The 19,043-nt window shown below is 48.2% G+C and overlaps 1 protein-coding gene across 2 annotated transcripts in view; it reads right to left on the bottom strand.

Annotated features, from left to right (window-relative positions):
• The window catches only part of LOC147630661 (adenine DNA glycosylase-like), a 120,631-nt gene that overhangs the window by 34,717 nt on the left and 66,871 nt on the right, over positions 1-19,043 (bottom strand). For both annotated transcript variants that reach the window (XR_015267685.1, XM_086810597.1), the window contains exon 4: positions 13,421-13,518. Coding sequence is in view for 1 of the 2 variants with exons in the window: in XM_086810597.1 (XP_086666723.1) it covers positions 13,421-13,518 (98 nt within the window). In the remaining variant the exon portion in view is untranslated. The remainder of the gene's footprint in view (positions 1-13,420; positions 13,519-19,043) is intronic.

The following is a 19,043-nucleotide window of genomic DNA, read 5'->3' as shown; positions in this document are numbered from 1 at the left end:
ATCCAGGTGGAGAGGCTGAGTCACCTCAAAGGGGGATCGATTATGAGGGATGACATTCAGGAGGCACTCACAGAGGAGTGGTTCACGCCTCTCGAGCTAGTGGCCCACGGTCGATGGGAGCCTTTACACAGTTGGAGATCCTGATTGCTATCAGAGCTTGCACTGAGGATGGTAGATGCCTCTACTATGAGATTCAGGATGAGGGCACACTTCAGAGAGTGGAGGTGGAGTCGCCTTTGGTTGCAGAGTGCACCTTTCAGAGGATACGAGTAGTGGCCGCCGCTTCTCGGAAGTGGCATATTGACCCAGACCCTGCAGAGGTGCTCCCGGATTGGCGCATATGGGCATATGCAGCGTGCCCCTTGGCCTACGGCTCCAGTGGGACCCTGGTGAGTACAAGTGGCATGATCCTTATGCATCCCTTGAGGCCACAGAGATCACCTTTTTCCAGTATACTGTTCGGTTGGGGCGGCATATTTTGACGGCGAGGAGGATGGTCTCTCCAGTTGCAGCGGGGCACTGGCGGCTACAGGGACTCTCACAGGAGTTCCTGGAGGGTTTTTGGGCCTGGCTCTGGGCTAGTCGACAGGCCCGCAGGATCTCGACTTTCAAGTGGCGGGCTCAGCAGTTGGCACCTGGCTTGTCTACAGCGGTCTTCCGACGGCCTTCGTCCGATGCGGCCACCCTATGGAGACACAGAGACATTGCCTATGGGACTGCCCTCAGGCGCAGCAGATTTGGCTGTGGATGCTGCGTATTCTGGTCCCCCTCTCGCCAGAGGATATGTATACGTGGGGTGCCGCTGCTTGGTCGACTTCGTCAGGGCCTGCTATGGGCTATGAGACAGAGCAAGACAGCCAGGCCATCAGATTCATTAGGGACCAGCCTCGCCTTGTTCTTTCACCGGATTTCTCGTCCGCCAGCTGGACATAGGAGAGGGATCTACGATGGAAGCTCCTCAGCAGCCTCACCATCTGGTTCACCTGGAGGGCCCAGTGTTTCAGGGCCTTTGAGGGGAGACTTGAGCCACCAGCAGAGACTGTTCGGGGGATTTGGCAGGAGGTGATCCACACCCTGCGAGGACAGTATGACCGCATCCGGGATGAGGCGATCTTGCGGCGCCAGGCCTTTCACACCACCTGGCGCAGCGGCCCCTTCTATACCCTACACGCGGGGTCCCCCCGTTGGCACTACAGGCCACCTGTTTGGCTTTTCCCCCTTCCTATTGTATGATATAGCCCCTCAGTTCTTTGTACTGATACTTGTACTTTGTAGCACCTAGGGAGAGTCTCCCTGGCTGCCTTGCTTTGTTCTCTGCTCTGTTTTTCTTGAGAGCAGGAGAGGATCATTTGTAGCCCTACGGGCGTTTTTATATAATTAATGAAAGGATCTTTTCTCGGGAAAAAAAAACGTGCTACAACACCATCAACCTGTGCCTAGCCTTTGGAGCATGTGTAGGCATATCAAATGAGCTTCCACCACTCCCAAGAGACAATGCAGTATGAAAAGAAGTGGGTGGATGGCCAAATGTAGCACTTAATAGGAGTTCCATGAGAAGCTGAATGCTAAGTTGGAGCACTTATTGTATGCTCCTTGCGCCGAGTATTTGGTGGAAGGGGAAGAAGTGAAGCTTCCCGTTACATTCTTTGTGCATTTGTTGGAGCAATCTTCTCGCATTTACCAATGCCAAACCTTGGCAAGGCAAGCAAATGGGCTTCAACCCACTTCGGACGACAGCCACCTCTTTCCAAACCACAATATCAGCAAAGAAATCTTCTTGCCCCACCTCTCTTGGAGTCGTATTTATTAACAATATCCACCTGCTGCCGGCAATAGTCACTCTGGGTGAATTCCTTCTCATTCTCTCTCTCAAGATGTGGTTGCCTAGATGCCATGAGAGTGACAAAGAAATGCCTTCAAGAATGGGGATGGAAAAGAAAGGGGCAAACACAAGAATGGGCACAATGTGCACTGTGCAATAAATTGCAATGCAATAGATAAGTGAAAGGAAAGGGGAGGATTTGCACTGTACACTTGCACGCTGCAGAGGGAATGGAAGAAAGAAAGGAAAGAAGGCTAAAAACGGGTTGCTACAAAAAGAGAGAATTGAATGACTTGTACTCTCAATGCTATGCGCAACCAGGTGGAAGAATTAGGACTTTTTTCCCCCTCACATGTGCGGCTGTTTCAATGAGGATTTGGGCTTTTTTTTAATCTCCCAAGATGCGGCACTAGTTTCGATAACGATTCGGGGGCTTTTTTTATTATTCAAACTGCCCACCGTTTCATGCTCGTTTCCATTGGGCGTCATCTTCATTTGGCGTTTTTTTGGAGCTTGCCCGCCACGTGGCATAAGACCACACAAGACGGCCGTTTCATGGCCTACGAAACATTTCGCCCATGCTGGAAACGCCGAAAACTCGCCGTTTCGTGACCTACGAAACGTTTCTCCACCGAAAACACGTTTCCAGCATGTGCACTACCCGAAACGGCATTTCACTCCTCCACAATAGACGTTTCCATCGTTTCCCGTAACTATGGTACCACCCCCTCCACCCCGCCCTCAACCACCAATGTTGTTGAGCTTTTGCCCGCTTTGAATGCAGTAACCGCAATGGTATTCGATGATAAGCAGGAGGGCGGAGTTGAGGAGCATCACAAAGGTCTTATCAAAGCTTATGGCACATCGAAGGAGCAACAATTTGTTGTTCTCTTCGACATGGGCAGTTCAGAAGATGCCATCTCTCCGCAATTGGCTACTAATATGAAATGTGCCCTCGTGCCATATCATTTGGACGTGGACGGGTTCACTCCCGGCCTACATACCCATATTTCCTAGAAAGCTCATCAGTTTGCCTTCACAGTCTAGAAGGCTCAGTTTCAGAGGGATTTCATCGTCACACCCCTCCTCAGGTGCAACATGATCCTTGGGATTCGGTGGTTCCGCCAATATGCGCCTATTCTAATTGGAGGCAAGACACCTTCACTATCGTCGAAGGTTTTCCTGGGCCTACTATCATTCGCGGGAATCAGAGCATTCAAGGTATTCTCCTTATTTCCCACCTTCAAGCTAGCTTGTAGAGCTATTAGAAAGGGAGTTGAGTGTGAGATGATATATGTCTGCCCACGATAGATAGCAACATCCATCGTGACTCCATTAGAGCCACAAATGACAGGCCTCCTCCAACAGTTTCAGGACATCATGTTGAGGGATGATCTTCCACCAAGATCCCCACCCTCTTGTTTTGAAGACCATCATATCGATTTGGTACCTAGAGTTTTCGTATCGTCTTTCCAAGGCGTTGGAAGCTGAGTTGGAGATGCAACTAGCACAGTTGCTTAGGTCTGGTTTCATCAAGCCTTCATCCTCTCCATTTATTGCATCGATTCTTTTTGTGCAGAAGAAAGATAAGACCACATGTCTCTGTGTGGATTATCGAGCCTTGAACAAGTTGACAATCAAGAATAAGTTCCCCATGCCAAGGATAGTACACTCTTGAAAGACTCAAAGGTGCTAAGTACTTCACCAAGATCGACCTCAAAAGTGGCTATCATCAATATTCGAAGTTGATCCCAAACATGGCCTTTCAAATAGAATGAGGTCATTACAAGTTCGTGGTCATGCCTTTTGGTTTGACCAATGCACCAGCAACATTCAACAAGATGATGTCTCAAGTCTTCGTCGTACTCATCGGTATATGTCTATTAATTTTTTTGGATGACATTCTTATTTTTCTACCACTCTCGAACAGCAAGAGAAGGATGTGCAAAAGATCTTGATGATTTTGCGAGAAAACGAACTCTACATCAATGCAAAGAAGAGCATATTTGGAGTTCAAGAAGTCCAGTACCTGGGCTACATAATCGGTTTCAACGGAATTCGCCTTGACCCTAAGAAGATAAAGGCAATCCTCGATTGGGACGTTCGGAAGACAGCCCAAGAGATACGGTCCTCTGTGGGCTTGTGCCAAGCATATAGCTCACATATGGATCGGTTTTCTAACCTTGAGCACCATTCACAGATTTTCTCAAGAGAGTGAAGACTAGAACACAAAAAGTTTCAGTCACAAGTCAGGCTTTAGAGGCGTTCTTTGCTTTGCAAAAGATGGCTTCCGAAGCACCAGTCCTTAAACTCGCCTCATGGGATGATTCCTTCAAGGTGATCACCGATGCCAGTAATCTCACCATAGGAGTAGTTTTGCAACAAGAAGGAAGACCCGTGACGTATTACAACAGAAAGTTAAATGATGCAAGAAAAAATTATTATGTATATGACAAAGAGTTGCTAAGGGTTATCACAACCTTGGAACAACGGAAACCTTTTCTTTATGGAAGGGAATTTACTATGAAGACAAACCATCAGGCCTTGGAGTGGTTACAAACTATGCCCGAGTGCCCAATGGAGCAGTTGTTCCAACATACTCAATCATTCCGCCAAACTGTTGTTCCAACAATTTGGCGGAATCAGGCCTTGGAGTGGTTACAAACTATGCCGAGTGCCCAATGGAGCAGTTGTTCCAACATACTCAATCATTCCGCCAAACTGTTGGTGGAATCACTCAGTATGTACCGGGTAAGCACAACCCTATGGCACACGCTCTAAGTCGCAAAGGTAGTATTCAGACAGTATAGGAGTCCACTGTGTTGGAGATACAAGGAGTCCACTGTGTTGGAGATACAAGGAAAAGATTTAGACAGTATGAAGATAGTATATAGATTGTCCAAAATTTGGAACTCCTTTTAGTATGTCCCTTTATTTAGAATCGGGTCATTTTACCATTCAAGACGGTTGGCTCTTTCACAAGGATTGACTATGTGTTCTCAGGGAGAAAAGACCGGCACTCCTCCATGATGCCCATGATGTCGTTATCGCAAGATCAACAGTACTTTGGAGAAGTTAGAAAGATCATTTTACTGGCCGAAGATGCGCAGGGATGTGTACAACTATCTTCCTGCATGTTCCATAAGTCAAAAAGTGAAAGTACCTCAAACCGAACAGGCAAGGTTGCTTCAGCCATTGCTCGTTTTACTGACGGTCCGTTTCACGGCATTTCGATGGATTTTGTTGGACCCCTTCCTGCATCTACTAGATCTCAGAATACTCATTGTTATACCATGCAAGCAGACGGGCGCAACAAAAGATATAGCCAGCTTTTTCTCCGACATTGGTATCTAGTTTGTGGTTTGCTACGGACCATTACTTCAAATCGGGATCCAAAGTTTACATCTCACTTCTCGCGAGCTCTATTCAACAACTTTGGTATCAAATTGCAATTGTCCAATGCATTCCATCCCGAGACCGATCGCCCAACCGAGATTTGCAATCAGTTGGCTTCAATGTGCTTAAAGAGTATTGCCATGATCAGCAGTCAAAGTGGGAGCTTCATCTCCCATTGGTACAGGCGATTCTCAATGACACACACTCCTCCAATGTTGGCAGAACTCCGTACAAGGAAGCCTTTGGTCGAAGATTTTCATCCCTTCTCACGAGGATGATCTCTCCTTCCTTGGAAGCCAACAAGGCGACAAAAACCTTTTCAGCCATCGTTGAGTCAGTCAAAGAGCATCTTACCAAAGCTCAGGAGGCTTACACTAGGCAGGCAAACAAGTCACAAAGAGATGTCAATTTCAAAGAAAGTGAATGGGTATATTTAAGGATCATGAAGCAAATACTCAAGCAAGTGGGCAAGCGCTGTCCAAAATTGTCATTCACAAGTTTTGGTCCTTTTCCCATCATCAAGAAGATAAGCGATGTCGTCATGCAACTCACATTGCCAGACAGTTGGAGGATGCACGATGTCTTCCACGTCTCTTGGTTAAAGCCTTATATTGGACCTTATTGCAAAATGTTCCAGAAGAGCAACAGCCAGAAATGGTTGAAGCAGAAGTGATAGAGCCTAAACAAATCCTTCTACATCGTTGGAAGCATGGTTTCGAACGACATCTTCACCAATTTTATACAAAGTTCAAAGATCAAGGGACCCATGAAGCCGTTAAGCTAGATGAAGAATTCTTCCTCGAGTATCCACAATTATTGGCGACTATCTCGAAGCTATGAACTTGCCGCCAAGCAAAACAGGAGGGAATGTCACGTGCACCCATGCACTGTGGTACACGAGGCAAAAACTGTCTTATCAACAGTGCAAGAATCATGTACAGTAGTACCTTTTAGAATATTTTGTCGTATGTCGTGACCCCTTGGTGAGCCCCAGTATGGGACATGTCAGACACGAGCTACGTAGGTCAATCTCCGAACCATAGAGGTCAGTCCTCTTAACCCACTGTGGAGAATTCAGCAACTGTTCATCATGTAGGTGCATGGAGATGTCAGCCATAGCACTAGTATGCATCTTACGCATTTAGTAGCCCCAAGGCAGCCCTTAATCATGGGCAAGCCTCGCAAGGGGTAGCTAACACCCCTAGCAACATATAAGCCAAGTCGGCAACCTATACGGCCCAAGCATGCAGTGGGCCAGGACATTCAGGGCCCGGACAACATTCGGCCAATGCCAAACTACTGTCGGCCAGTTTATGCAACAATCGGCTAGGACATTCAGGGCCTAGACAGCAATCGGCCAATGCCAAACTGCTATCGGCCAGTTTATGCAACAGTCGGCCAGCAGCCCCGACCAGCAAACAGAGCATTAAATGCTATTTATTACAGTCGAGGGCTTTATCTGCAGGCCGACAGCATACTAAGGCAATTGACCAGCCCCCTGGGTTCATATAAAAAGGCAAGCCACATTCAGTCCCAAAAGATCATCAGATAAAAATCAGAGATATCAAGAAAAGTCAGTCAAGCATGTGTGCATAGGCTCTAGCCTTTGCATACCTACAACCACTCTTGTGCTTTTAGCCCAAGGCAAAAGAAGCTCAATCTCTTCAAGAGTATCCAGCACGCCAACCCTCAGTCTTGGGCCAGTGTATGCTCTTCGAAGACAGCTTCATAGTCGCCTACAGCTTATGCAGAGTTCTGCCTAGCGTTTGGTCACTTTGTCCTTGCGTTTGGCGGGCAGTCAGTCAGTTTGTCCGCTCAATCTTGTGGACACAATTCAGCTTGTATTTAATTCTCCAGAAGAAGAAATAAAGCAAATACTCTTGCTTTGGGGGGGGGGGGGGGGGGGCTGGCTTTCAATAGGTAATTCGAGACTCCATCTGGTGTCGTCCTACATCTCTTTTAGATTCATGTATCTTGTTTTAAAGGATTGCTAAAGACTCACTAAACTCAAGTTTAAAGAAAGGCTTCATTGTTTCACACGATCCTAGCTCGACGCATGCTACATGAGGCCTAGGAACCAAACTATCACAGGAACGCCTGAAACACCAGCCAGTGGGTCGAATGTAGGGTCGAAGTTGTGCTGCCACCTCGCAAGGAAGGCCTGGGCCATACGCAATGCAATGGGGCCCAGCTACATGACTCTATCTGACACCCGCTGGCGAGTCAAACTCAACCTGGCAGTAGCCGCAACCCAAAGGATGAAGGTCTGTGATCTATACAAGTGCTCCAAGGAGGCTAGCATGTAGAAGATCTCTGAGTTCTCCGCACACCGAGCAGCTACCAACAATCTTGCACACCAGAGTGGAGGCCTCTAGAGATGCAACTATCGTAAGCGAGGAGCCACAAGTCCGCTTCTGAGAAGGATAGGCAAGGGACGGCGGCCTTGATCGAGGATGATAGAGCGGCTGCCATGGAGTCCTCCAGAGGATGAAGTCCAAAAGGGGCCGAGGCTTGCCAAATGAAAAACATCCAAGAACAAGAAAAACTGCTTGAAGAAATGGAGGGAACGAAGAGACGGAGCCGAAGGGAAAATGTAGGGGGGGCTGGACAGGCTACGGGGAGGGAAGCAAGGGCGGGGGAGGAAATGGCAGGGGGCGGAGCGGAGGGAGGAGGAAAGGGGGGGGGGAGGGGGAGGGGGAGGGGGAGGGGGAGGCGCAAGCGGAGGGAGGGGAGCAGGTGGGGGGCAGCGAAAGAGAGAAAAGGGGGAGAAGAGCAACGAGAGAGGGAGGCGGCGCAGGAGGGCGGGGGGCAGAGCAAGCGGAGAATGGGGGGCGCAGGCGGAAAAAGGGGGCGAGGGGGGGCCAGCAAGGGGGGGGGGCGCAGGCTACGGGGAGGGAAGCAAGGGCGGGGGAGGAAATGGCAGGGGGCGGAGCGGAGGGAGGAGGAAAGGGGGAGGGGGAGGGGGAGGGGGAGGGGGTGTGGGTGTGGGTGTGGGAGGCGCAAGCGGAGGGAGGGGAGCAGGCGGGGGGCAGCGAAAGAGAGAAAAGGGGGAGAAGAGCAACGAGAGAGGGAGGCGGCGCAGGAGGGCGGGGGGCAAAGCAAGCGGAGAATGGGGGGTGCAGGCGGAAAAAGGGGGCAAGGGGGGGCGCAAGCGTGAAGAGGGAGGGGGAGAGGCGCGAATGCGGGAGGAGGGGGGAGCGGTGCACAGGTGGAAGGGGCAGGAGGAGGGATGCACAAGTCGAAGGGAGGAAGGGCAAACGGGCAGTGGGCGAGAAGAGGCGGTGGCCCGGGGGGGGGGGGGGGGGGGGGGGGGCAGCGCAAAGGTTTGTAGGGGGGTGCTCCAGCTCCCACAACGACCCAATCATACGCATAGATTAATATTATCTTTTATTTGGGAATCCGTCCAGTTGAGGCTTTTCAATGAGTCACCAAGAGAACTCCAGTTTGCTATCTTGGGAAGCTCGCCCCCTTCTTCTAAGAATTCGGAAGAAGTTGTTATACTAGAGTTCCGTCAAGCTTTCCCTAGCTGGCCGAGTAGTGGTGATGAACCAGGTTCTTGCCACCATGTGGTGGATTACCTCATGTTGGTCTCTCCCCCGACCATGTATTGGTCAGGTTCAACGTTTGATCTGGAACTTAATGTGGGCTGGTAGTGATGGGAGACCAACAAGGGCCAAGGTGGCCTGGAAAGTGATCATTTAGCCCCACAACGCAGAGAGGGCCTAGCATCATCGACCCCTTCATTCAGAGCCGTGCCCTGTTGGGCAAGTTGATTGTTAGAGGTCTTCTTCTAGGCAGTGAGCCTTGGAAGGACTTCCTCTTGGCTAGGATCTCGGCCCGCACTCCGACTCTGAGGGAACCCCTGGCCTCAAAGCACGAGATGGATATTCACAGAGATGCGGGCACGTGGTTTTAGCCCGGCATTTGAGGACAGATTTGCAGCCAGTGTCTTGCAAGCTTGGGATCATCTCAGGTTGGTCCTACAGAGCAATTAGCTCCAGTAGCCTCCGAGGAGCCACTCTGATAGCCTCTCATCTGGAATCCTTTGGTCCGTCTGCCTCGTGGTCACATGCTCTGTGCTTGCCCACGATGCGGGCATGTGGTTTTAGCCCAGCATTTGAGGACAGATTTGCAGCCAGTGTCTTGCAAGCTTGGGATCATCTCAGGCTGGTCCTACAGAGCAATCAGCTCCAGTAGCCTCCGAGGAGCCACTCCGACAACCTCTAATTTGGAATCCTTTGGTCCGTCTGCCTCGTGGTCACATGCTCGGTGCTTGCCCACACGTATCATTGGGGAGCCTTGAGTACATGCCCCGCTTTGGTGGAGGGCACTCCAGCAACAGCAGCAGCAGCAGCAGCACATTGGCAATCCCACGGCCTCCCACCATGTTTTCTCACAGTTTTCTCAAAGCGGCTGTGGGACAGCTTTCAACCCCGGAAGATCACCCTTTTCATGTGGCAGCTGGCACACAAGAGCTTAGATGTTGGCACTTGGTTGAACAGACCAGTATTATGTCAAAGGTGTGGCCATCCCCAGGAGTCTCAACGTAGAGGATCCTACGCATTTTCTCTATGGATCAGAATCCCGCCCATATTGTTACGTGGGGCACTGTTGCTTGGGCCACTGAGGCCGCAATCATCATGCCGTATGAGGAGGAAGGTGGGGGACTAGCCCTCCAGGTTTCTCACCTTTGTATTTCCATTGTGCCAGTTCTAGCTCCACCTACTGGCTGTTGAAGCCTAGGTTCTTCTCCAGCCAACTAGAGAAGTTGTGCTCTGATACCACTGTAACCACCAATACCTGGACTAGAAGACACTTCAACTGCAAACAAAGTGTAACAATAGAAAGTCACAAAATAGGTGGACTACACACTGAGCCGGAACAGCCAGCCCCCCGTAGGAAACTTCTTTAGTACTTAGAAGCTTTTACAAGAATTCCAAGGTGAGGATGCTATCAGCACCAGATTTCCCACATGTCTTGAATCTGCTCCATAAAGCAGTCCATGAAATCTCCAAGATAGCTCAGTCACCAAGCCAAATCAGTCCATGAAACAACTCTGAACAGTCCCGAATCTGTCCCACAGCGCCTACTGGAGTATCATAGAGAGTAACACAAGTTGCTACTGCCGGTCTGAGCTACAAGCGAGGAGGGAGAAATGACTGTAGTTGTACGGCCTGTTGCGGGCAACAAAGGAAAGCGAGGGAGCAAGAAAACCGGGGCAGCAGGGAAGTGGGGGCAGCAAAGGCGAGGGCAGATGGGAGGGGGGGGGGGGAGCACAGTTGTAACAGAGAGGCGAGGAGGAAACGGGGGCAGAAAAGGCGGGGAGGAAACAGGGGCGGCAAAGGCGAGGGCAGCTAACCAGCAGGGAGGACAGAGGGAAGCAGGAGAGGAGAAGGGCAGGCAATGAAGGCACAGTGGTGCGCAGCGCTTAGGTACGGGGAGCTGATGGAGACCTTGTTTGCATATTGTTTCCCTGATGACTTTTTGATCGGACTAGCAAGAGAGCATGTGTTGGGCACCCAAGATACTAGACTACAGACGCAAGACTAAGGACACACAAGAACTCCTAGTGGTCATAAGAGTTCCTGTGACATAGCAGAAGCTTTCATGCCTTAATCACAGCCCTTAAGCACTCTGTAGGAACCTTAATGCAAAAAGCATGAAAGAGAGATAGAGAGAAAGATTGGTTCTCAGTATCTGTACTATGTACATGAAAAGGTTACATATATGCTTCCAAAAGAAGACTATCTACGACCAATCTCCAAAAGGGAGAGAGATGGTTATGCTGAATTGTGACTAAGGCTTATATAGGCCCCCAAGAGACCCCTTCTGCTGACCGGCTGTTGTTGTTGGCCAGAAAAGAGGGCAAGTATGCAATATTTAATGCTGGCCGAATTCATGATGGTGCTATTGTACTACTAGCCGACTTCGTAAATGTCCATGTAGATCTTTTCATAAGCCTGTCTGAGCTTGTATGATGCCCTAAACTAGCCTTAACCTGATGCCTAAATCAAGGATTAGATATGGCCACGTGTGTGCACGTGACATCCCCTCCTCCTAAACTTGATAATGGGTTGGAAACATATCCTCCTCCCTCCCTCGACTTTTGACTTTGAACTTTGACAACTTTTTCTTGTGATACTAACTGCTTTTTCTTTTGATACTTTGATTGAAAACCCTGCAATTCTCAAATCCACTCCAAGTCTGGTTAAGACCTGTGCATCTTGTTCCAATGCTATTCCCTTTACCTACATACCCCTGTCCCTTTAACCACTGATGAATTCTTATTGAGGTTGATCAAGGCACCTACCTAAGGCAGCACGTCCTGTTCCCGGGAAGCCATTAAGGTACTCCTTTGAAGACCTAACTTCCATGGGCTAAATGCTGAGGATTCACCTAATGCATGCCTGACCTTCTTGATGCTTCTTAACTACGTGTGTTTACCTTGCTTGGACCCATACACCCCTTATGATAATGCCCTTGAGACCTACGACGACAATGCCCTTGTGGTGCAAGTATGACGTCCCTAGGGTGGAGGTTGGTCCTTGCACAATGAAGGTAGAATGGTTGTGGCTACTAGTCCTTGCAGGTCTACTAGTCCGGGGTATGGGAGATCCAACTAGGCCGGGGTATGGGAGATCCAACTATTCTGATATATATTACTGGGACCTGCAATGCTTGTGTTGTGGTTGCACTTGATGCTCTGATACCAATGTGACATAGCGGAAGCCTTCATGCCTTAATCACAACCCTTAAGCGCTCTGTAGGAACCTTAATGCCAAACCCATGAGAGAGAGAGAGGTTTTCAGTATATGTATTATGTACATGAAAAGGTTACATTTATGCTTGGCCAATGGCCTTCCAAAAGAAGGCTATCTAAGACCAATCTTCAAAAGGGAGAGAGATGGTTATGCTGGATTGTGACTCAGGCTTATATAGACCCCCAAAAGACCCCTTCTATTGACCGGCTGTTGTTGGCCAGAAAAGAGGACAAGCATGCAATATTTAATGCTGGCCGACTTCATGATGGTGCTGCTGTACTGCTGGCCAACTTCATAAATGTCCATGTAGATCTTTTCCTGAGCCTGTATGATGGTGCTGCTGTACTGCTGGCCGACTTCATAAATGTCATGCCCTAAACTAGCCTTTAACTGATGCCTAAATCAGGGATTAGATATGGCCACATGTGCACGTGACAGTTCCCCAGCAGGGTCACCAAAATTTTTGGCTTACCTGTAGCAGACTTTATTGCCTAGGCACTTTAAGTGGAAACATCAAAGTGTCACAGGGTTCCAGTAGTCACACAAGGGAGGCATGCAGCTTCTCTGCCCCACTCCAATAGGCACTCACACAACAATAAGAGAGACACACCAGAGTTGTGAACATCACTAGATCACATGCGGAAAACCACTTTCCTTAACACAATTATAAAAATTGACATACAGCAAGACACTGAGAACAACCAAATGGCTCTTTAAGAAAGATGTAAGAAGAAGCTCTGGCAAAACTAATGATCACACTAACCTCTGAACTGAATCCCCCAGAAAGGTGGCCTCTTTCTACATCACAAGTTCCCCATCCCAGCAATAGGCATCACCTTAACTGGGAATACCGCTATCAGTGGCAGCAGATGCCATACAAGTTGTTGCACCAGTCAGAGGTGACCGTTTTGATAGGTAGCCACTACTATAGTCCTTCATGCGGCGTTGATAACTGCTCACGAGGCATAAGAGATGTCACACTTGGGCTGGGCTAGCCTGACAAAGTTACCACTTGACCAGCACAGGGAGTTCCAACTTCCACTTTACGACTTTTTGACCGGCAAAGTTCCATGGGCAACCAGGGTGGCTAGAGGATGCAGAGAAGGTGCACAATATAGACCTAGAGGCTAGAATGGGAACCCAAAAGAATGAGCAACAGTCAATCCAAACAACTATCATTTTTTGACTACAAGATCAAACTTGTACAAGCCTGCAGCATTTTAGCTTGTTTTTCATTCAGAGATGACCATAACCTTGAATAGCAAGATATACATTTAAATGATTACAAACATACCCATCATCAGAAGTGTTCTGTTGTTAACCAACTCCTCTATTTAAATGTACAGAATTCTCAGATTATGAGACCAGAATCCTTGCATTCCTTGCATTCAAATGTCTCGACCACAACCATTGAGAGGGTACTAGTGAACAAATGTTTTACCATAAAGTCTTTAATGTGCTTGATGCTCTTGGATTGTCCTTTATAGCCTTTAATCTACACAGGACCCGAATGACGTTGCCATCAACTACAGGCACAGGCTGCAAAGCACAAAATGTCTGTTATCAAATCCTGAAATTAGGATTATGCTTAGTAGATACATTTTTAAAAAGGTCAAAAATGGATCAGCCCAAGTTAGCTCCCCGTAGTGCTGCCCCCACCTCTTATCCGCCGCCATAAAAAGGTCAAAAAAGGATCATCCCAAGTTAGCTCCCCGTACTGCTGCCCCCACCTCTTACCCGCCATAAAAAAGTCAAAAATGGATCACCCCAAGTTAGCTCCCCGTACTGCTGCCCCACCTCTTCCCCATACTGCTGCCCCCACCTCTTACCCGCACTTCTCCTCCCTGCCTATGCACCTCTGTGCACCCCTCCTGCCCATCATCCAGCGCCACCTCCTGCCCACCATTCATCAGCACTCCTCCATCCTCCCTGCCTACCAGCGCACCTGTGCACCTCCACCTTTCAGCCCTCCTGCCTCTCCTCCTCCTTTGCCTACGTCAACGTATGGAAAATTCTTCCTGTGTTCAAGTTGGCCATTCCATAATTATGGCCTGCACCAAAGCCAATCCCTCTTCATCCCCATCAGCCGGGCGAACTATCAACTTCTCCCAAGACGAGCTCCAAATCCTCCAATGCGATAAGGAAACACAGCAAACCCTTATCGGCCGGATTTATGGCTCTCACAAGATACTCGTCCATTTGGCTGGGGTTTCTTCCAAGAAGACTTTCATTCTCCAGAAGCCACATCCCAGGCACTAGCCTGCAGCCCTCTTCCCCTTGGTCAAAATAAAATCTTCCTCTTCAAATATCATACAGATTTTGATACTATGGCAGACGACCGGCAATTCACCCCCAACTCACTCAGGTTTCCAGCCTCCCGTGGACCTATTGCAAGTTGTTGAGGTCCATAGGTGCTGCTTTTGTTCAAATTCTAGAGGTCCCTACTTTCCCACGACTACCCTCATCTGCCTCAACAGCGGTCACTGCCAACAATGACGGGGTGCCTTTAGTTATTGTCCTTGTCTCTGATCCACCCATTTCGATTGACCACATCATGTTGTAGAGACCAGATGGTCATTTCAGACAGAGGATAGAGATTGAAGAGAAACCGGCGGACCAGAGTCTATTCTGTTGTCAGCAGGGCCACATTGCTAGGGACTGCCCTAGAAATAAGAGGCGCACTAGGAGACGGCGTGGACATGCTCGGAAGATGCCATCATCTTCCTCCCCCGATTGCGGCTACTCCAACACCCCAGCAACCAGCCCAAAGTTGTGGGTGATGCTTACGGATGGAAGGTGTCCCATATACCCACCCCATGTCCCAGACGTGTAGCATCCCAACCCTTATTTTGTGCCCCAAACGTGTGCATCTCAGTGTGTTTGGGCTTTCCCTATTTTATGGGATTTTATCTATTTTCTCCTACTTTAGGAAGTCGTGAGCAGTTGGCCAACTCTAAGGGCAGTCGGCCAGCTCCCTCTCTTCACTATAAAAGGGGCTTCTCATATTCACTTGTCAGTAGACCATTCCAAGCACAGTGCAACACTTCTCTTGCTGGCTACTGCCATTGCAAAGCTTCATGCTATTATAAAAGGTGATCTTGTCCACAAGCTCTCTCTCCTTTGCTCCCTCTTCTCTCTCTTGTTTTGTCTGTGCTTCTGCCTGTGCATACTCCAACATGGTATCAATCACTTAGTACCCATCTGCATCCTACAAGGTCTTCATGTGCTGGCTGCGTTTCTGGCTCTTGAAGGTGACTCTATTTTCTTCATCTGCTGGGTGCGTTTCTGGCTCCTGAAGGCGACTATTTCTTCCCCTTTCACTGCTGCGTTTTCTGGAAACCAAATAGTGGCTGCATTTTCTGAACATAGCTGCGTTTTTCTGCTCCCAGTGCTCTTCTTCATCTGCGTTTTCACTCCCCGGGCTCGCCTGCTGCTATTGCTTCATACCAAGCGACATTGGCAAGCTTCTTGGTGCTGTTTTTAGTGTTTGATCGCAGTGAAAAAGCTGTTTTCTCTGTTTTTACAGCGTAGACTGCAGTGGAAGGTGTTGTCTTCGTCGCGTGTGGTGCATCCCAACAAGCGGCCCCGACATCTCGACTTCTTCCCTGGCCTCCCCTCCCTCCGATTGGGTGTTTTCGGTGAGTTTTGGTGGACTGTTTTGCTGCTGTCCAGCCTCTTTCTCTCTCAGGTTTAAGAGGGGGCCGATTTGGTCTTGGTGCCTCACTTTGTTGGAGAGTGCTCGAGAGGAGTCTTGGAGCACTGAGATTTGTGTACTTTGTTGTTGTGGATATGGCTCTGAAACCAGACGGGAACCCGGAGCAATAAACAAACACTTTAGATGCCGAAAAAAAAAAAAGATATGAAAACACAGTGGAAATAACCATAAACAATATCAAAACACTGCACTGAGCCGGAACGGCCAGCCCCCCTTAGGAACTACTTTATTCCAATGAATAAAAGAGTTACAACCAAACCAAGGTGCGGGTGCAAATCTACACCGGATTTTCCACCAAGCTTCCTCAGCAAACACTTGCACAGGAATCAAAACACAAATCGCTCCAAGAACCAATACAAATCAACAACCCGCAAACCCAACGCCAAACCCTATGCCAAAAAAGCCCCGAAAAAAGGCTCTCAAAACAGTCCCTCATACCTCCAAACACAACCCCTGAACCAATGCCCAAGAGCGAGTGGTGAAGAGAGGAGAAGAAATGGCCCGCGTACTGTACCTCTGTACAACTTGAGAGAAGAACCCGCCCGACTGCTATATCACTGTACAGCCCGTAATTCAAGAACAAGAGAGAAGAGAGGTGTGGTACTGTTCGGCTTGATGTCCGGCAAAGGAAAACAATTGTTTCTGTATGGCCAGCGCACTGCTGCTGTTGTACATACAGCGAAGAAAGAGAGAAAGTGTGCTCTCCACCTATACGCTGCACTTGCTGTACGATCAGCGCTCAGCTGCCTACTACAAAGTACGGCCAGCGAAGAGAAGAAGAGAGCTGCCCACCTGTACAGCTAGCGAACAGAGGGAGAGAAAAAAAAGGAGTTGCCCACATGTATGACTATTGTACGGACAGCACAAGGGAAGAATCCCACCGACCAGCAAAAGGACAAACTGCTTTGTACCTGTACGGCCAGCAAAGGGAAGAGAAAACCTGTTGTACGACCAGTAGGGTTCAAAGGAGGGAAAAAGACCGCAGCCCGGATATTTTGTAAGACCAATGCTCAGCAAATCCAGAGGGAACAGGCTGCTGTACGGCTGTTGTGTGCGCTTTTTTTTTCTCGAGCTGTTGCCGACCATCCCCCTTTTTACCATGCGCTTCCTTCCTGTGCTTTTAAAGGAATCGACCCCCAAAAATACATGTGCTTTTCCGCTTTTGTGCCAAAAGTGATAGCCTCTCCAAAAATATCAAAAAGCCCCTTGTTTTTGGGAGTTTTATATATATATATATATATATATATATATATATATATATATATATAAAGCTAGGGGCCCACTTGAAGCGTTCACACATAGCTTAAAAGTTCAGGTTCACCTCATGTTTATGCTCCAAATGTCCACCCACTTATAAATAAGTGTGAACAAGTATCCTTATAAACCATAAGTGAGTAAAAATCCTGTAAACTCATGTCCTATAATCTGCCGTCACATGGAGACATGCCAGATAAACCTTCATACGAGTTCTATAACAAGCCTTAGCTTTACACAAGCATCTTCCATCCTGTGACTTCCCTGCTTCTGCTTATGTGGAAAATCCCCATTCACACCTTGTCTCCAACCGGTGTATGAAACACTAGTCAAGACTAAAAGGGACCAAATGGTGACATCCCTGCCGTCTTATAAGGCAGTTGTCCACAACTGTATAAAACTGGTATGAGTGGAAAAATACCTTTCAAGTATTGTAGATGGATTGCCATAATCTCATTATTAGAACCATAATTCCAAAACCACCGTAACCATAGAATACTCGGCAAAGTTGTGTGTTCAAGAATCTTGAATCCTTTCGGAAACTTCCCAAAACATAAATACGACGTAAGTACCAGGGTTGCAAGTCTTGAGAAAAATCACACTATGTAAGATTCTTCCCCCAGCCTCTCAAGATGTCCAGTTTCTCTCCCTGTAATCAATCCCCTTTCAGAATAATAACAGATCTTGTTTCTATCTGTTTTGGCCTAGAGAGAGAAAATATTCTAGAGAGAGAAAATATTCTAGAGAGAGGTAATTCAGTTTCTAGATATCTTTGGATGGGAAAATATCTCTTCTTATTAAAATGATTTCCCCTAAAACAGAAATTCAAAAAGAACTTTCCAATGTGCAACTGGAATAAATTGAAAATAGGTAAAAAGGACCTTAGCCTGAGGATCATAGTCACAAAGGACGGGGGACGGCCATAAGTAGGGAATGGGAACGGGGGAGAGAACAGCACTCAAAAAATGCTTTTTTTTTTAAATTTTTCTACTCTACACTTATTCTACTTTTGAAGTACATTAAAATGAGCACAAATTTACACTAAAATGGTAAGCTTTTGAGTCATATTAATAATTAAGTAGATACAAAATGAGTCATGACTCAAGAGTCAGGAGTCAGGACTAAGCCTTAAAAGGAGGCTAAATACATGGACGGACTCAAATGAGTCAATGACAAAAAAGTGATGAAGACTAGAGGCTAGAGACTAGAGGCTAGAGCTAAGTAGTAAGGCCCATGAATCATGATCCATGAATGATCATCCACGTGAAGTGCTCGCCTCATGGTCAGGGGTAGCTTGTGCCAAAGAAGCATCAAGCTCATCCTCAGTCTCATCCTCACTGGCATGCTGCTCCTACACCTCATCCTCTTGTTGCTCTTCTTGTTGTTGACTCATCTCCCACTCGGTGAAGGAATCTGCCTTCTTGGTCACGCTCTTGCAAAGCATTCGCAAGTTCGCGCTCACGAAGACAAGGTCATTGGCACGCTCTACCTCGAGTCGGTTCCTCTTCCTAGAGGCAATGTGGCTGTAGGTACTCCAAAGTTGCTCCAAGCAAGTGGAGCTGACGGCCTAGCTAAGTATGCGGATGGAAAGCTGTTGCAGCTCCGGTCCATCTGAACCAAAGTCCTCCCACCATAGAGCAGCACCAACTTTGGAGAGGTCAACCTGTGCATCATGACAGCCATAGGAGCCATGAAATGACCTGTGCATCGAAAGCTCGCCCCTGATCTTGCGCCTAACCGATGCATCAGGCACAAGACGATCCAAGATGATCCTCCATCCAGCGCTCACCTCCCGGTTGCTCTCATGCTTGTTGCCTTTGAATTCTGGGTCCACCACATAGGCTACTGCATGCAATGGAGAGTAGTAGGAATTCCACCTTCCTAGACACAAGGCATGGATCTCCTCGTATCTGTCTTCCTCAGGCACGAAGTCTTTCAACTTCTCTAGCATGCGATCCATGGCCTCATAGACCTTGCCTATGCATGGTTGCATAGCGTCTACAATCCTCAATAGGTGGGCCTCACCATAGCATCTGTGGTCTTCAGACGCTCCCACCAAGAGGCATCATCCGCCCGTAGCCTAACACTCTTGGCC

Source organism: Cibotium barometz, chromosome 16 (assembly GCF_041138505.1).
Source record: "Cibotium barometz isolate CiBa-2024 chromosome 16, ASM4113850v1, whole genome shotgun sequence".
In the NCBI taxonomy this organism is placed as follows: domain Eukaryota; kingdom Viridiplantae; phylum Streptophyta; class Polypodiopsida; order Cyatheales; family Cibotiaceae; genus Cibotium; species Cibotium barometz.
Note: the sequence above shows the minus strand (reverse complement) of the source record. Positions and strands in the feature narration are given on the sequence as shown.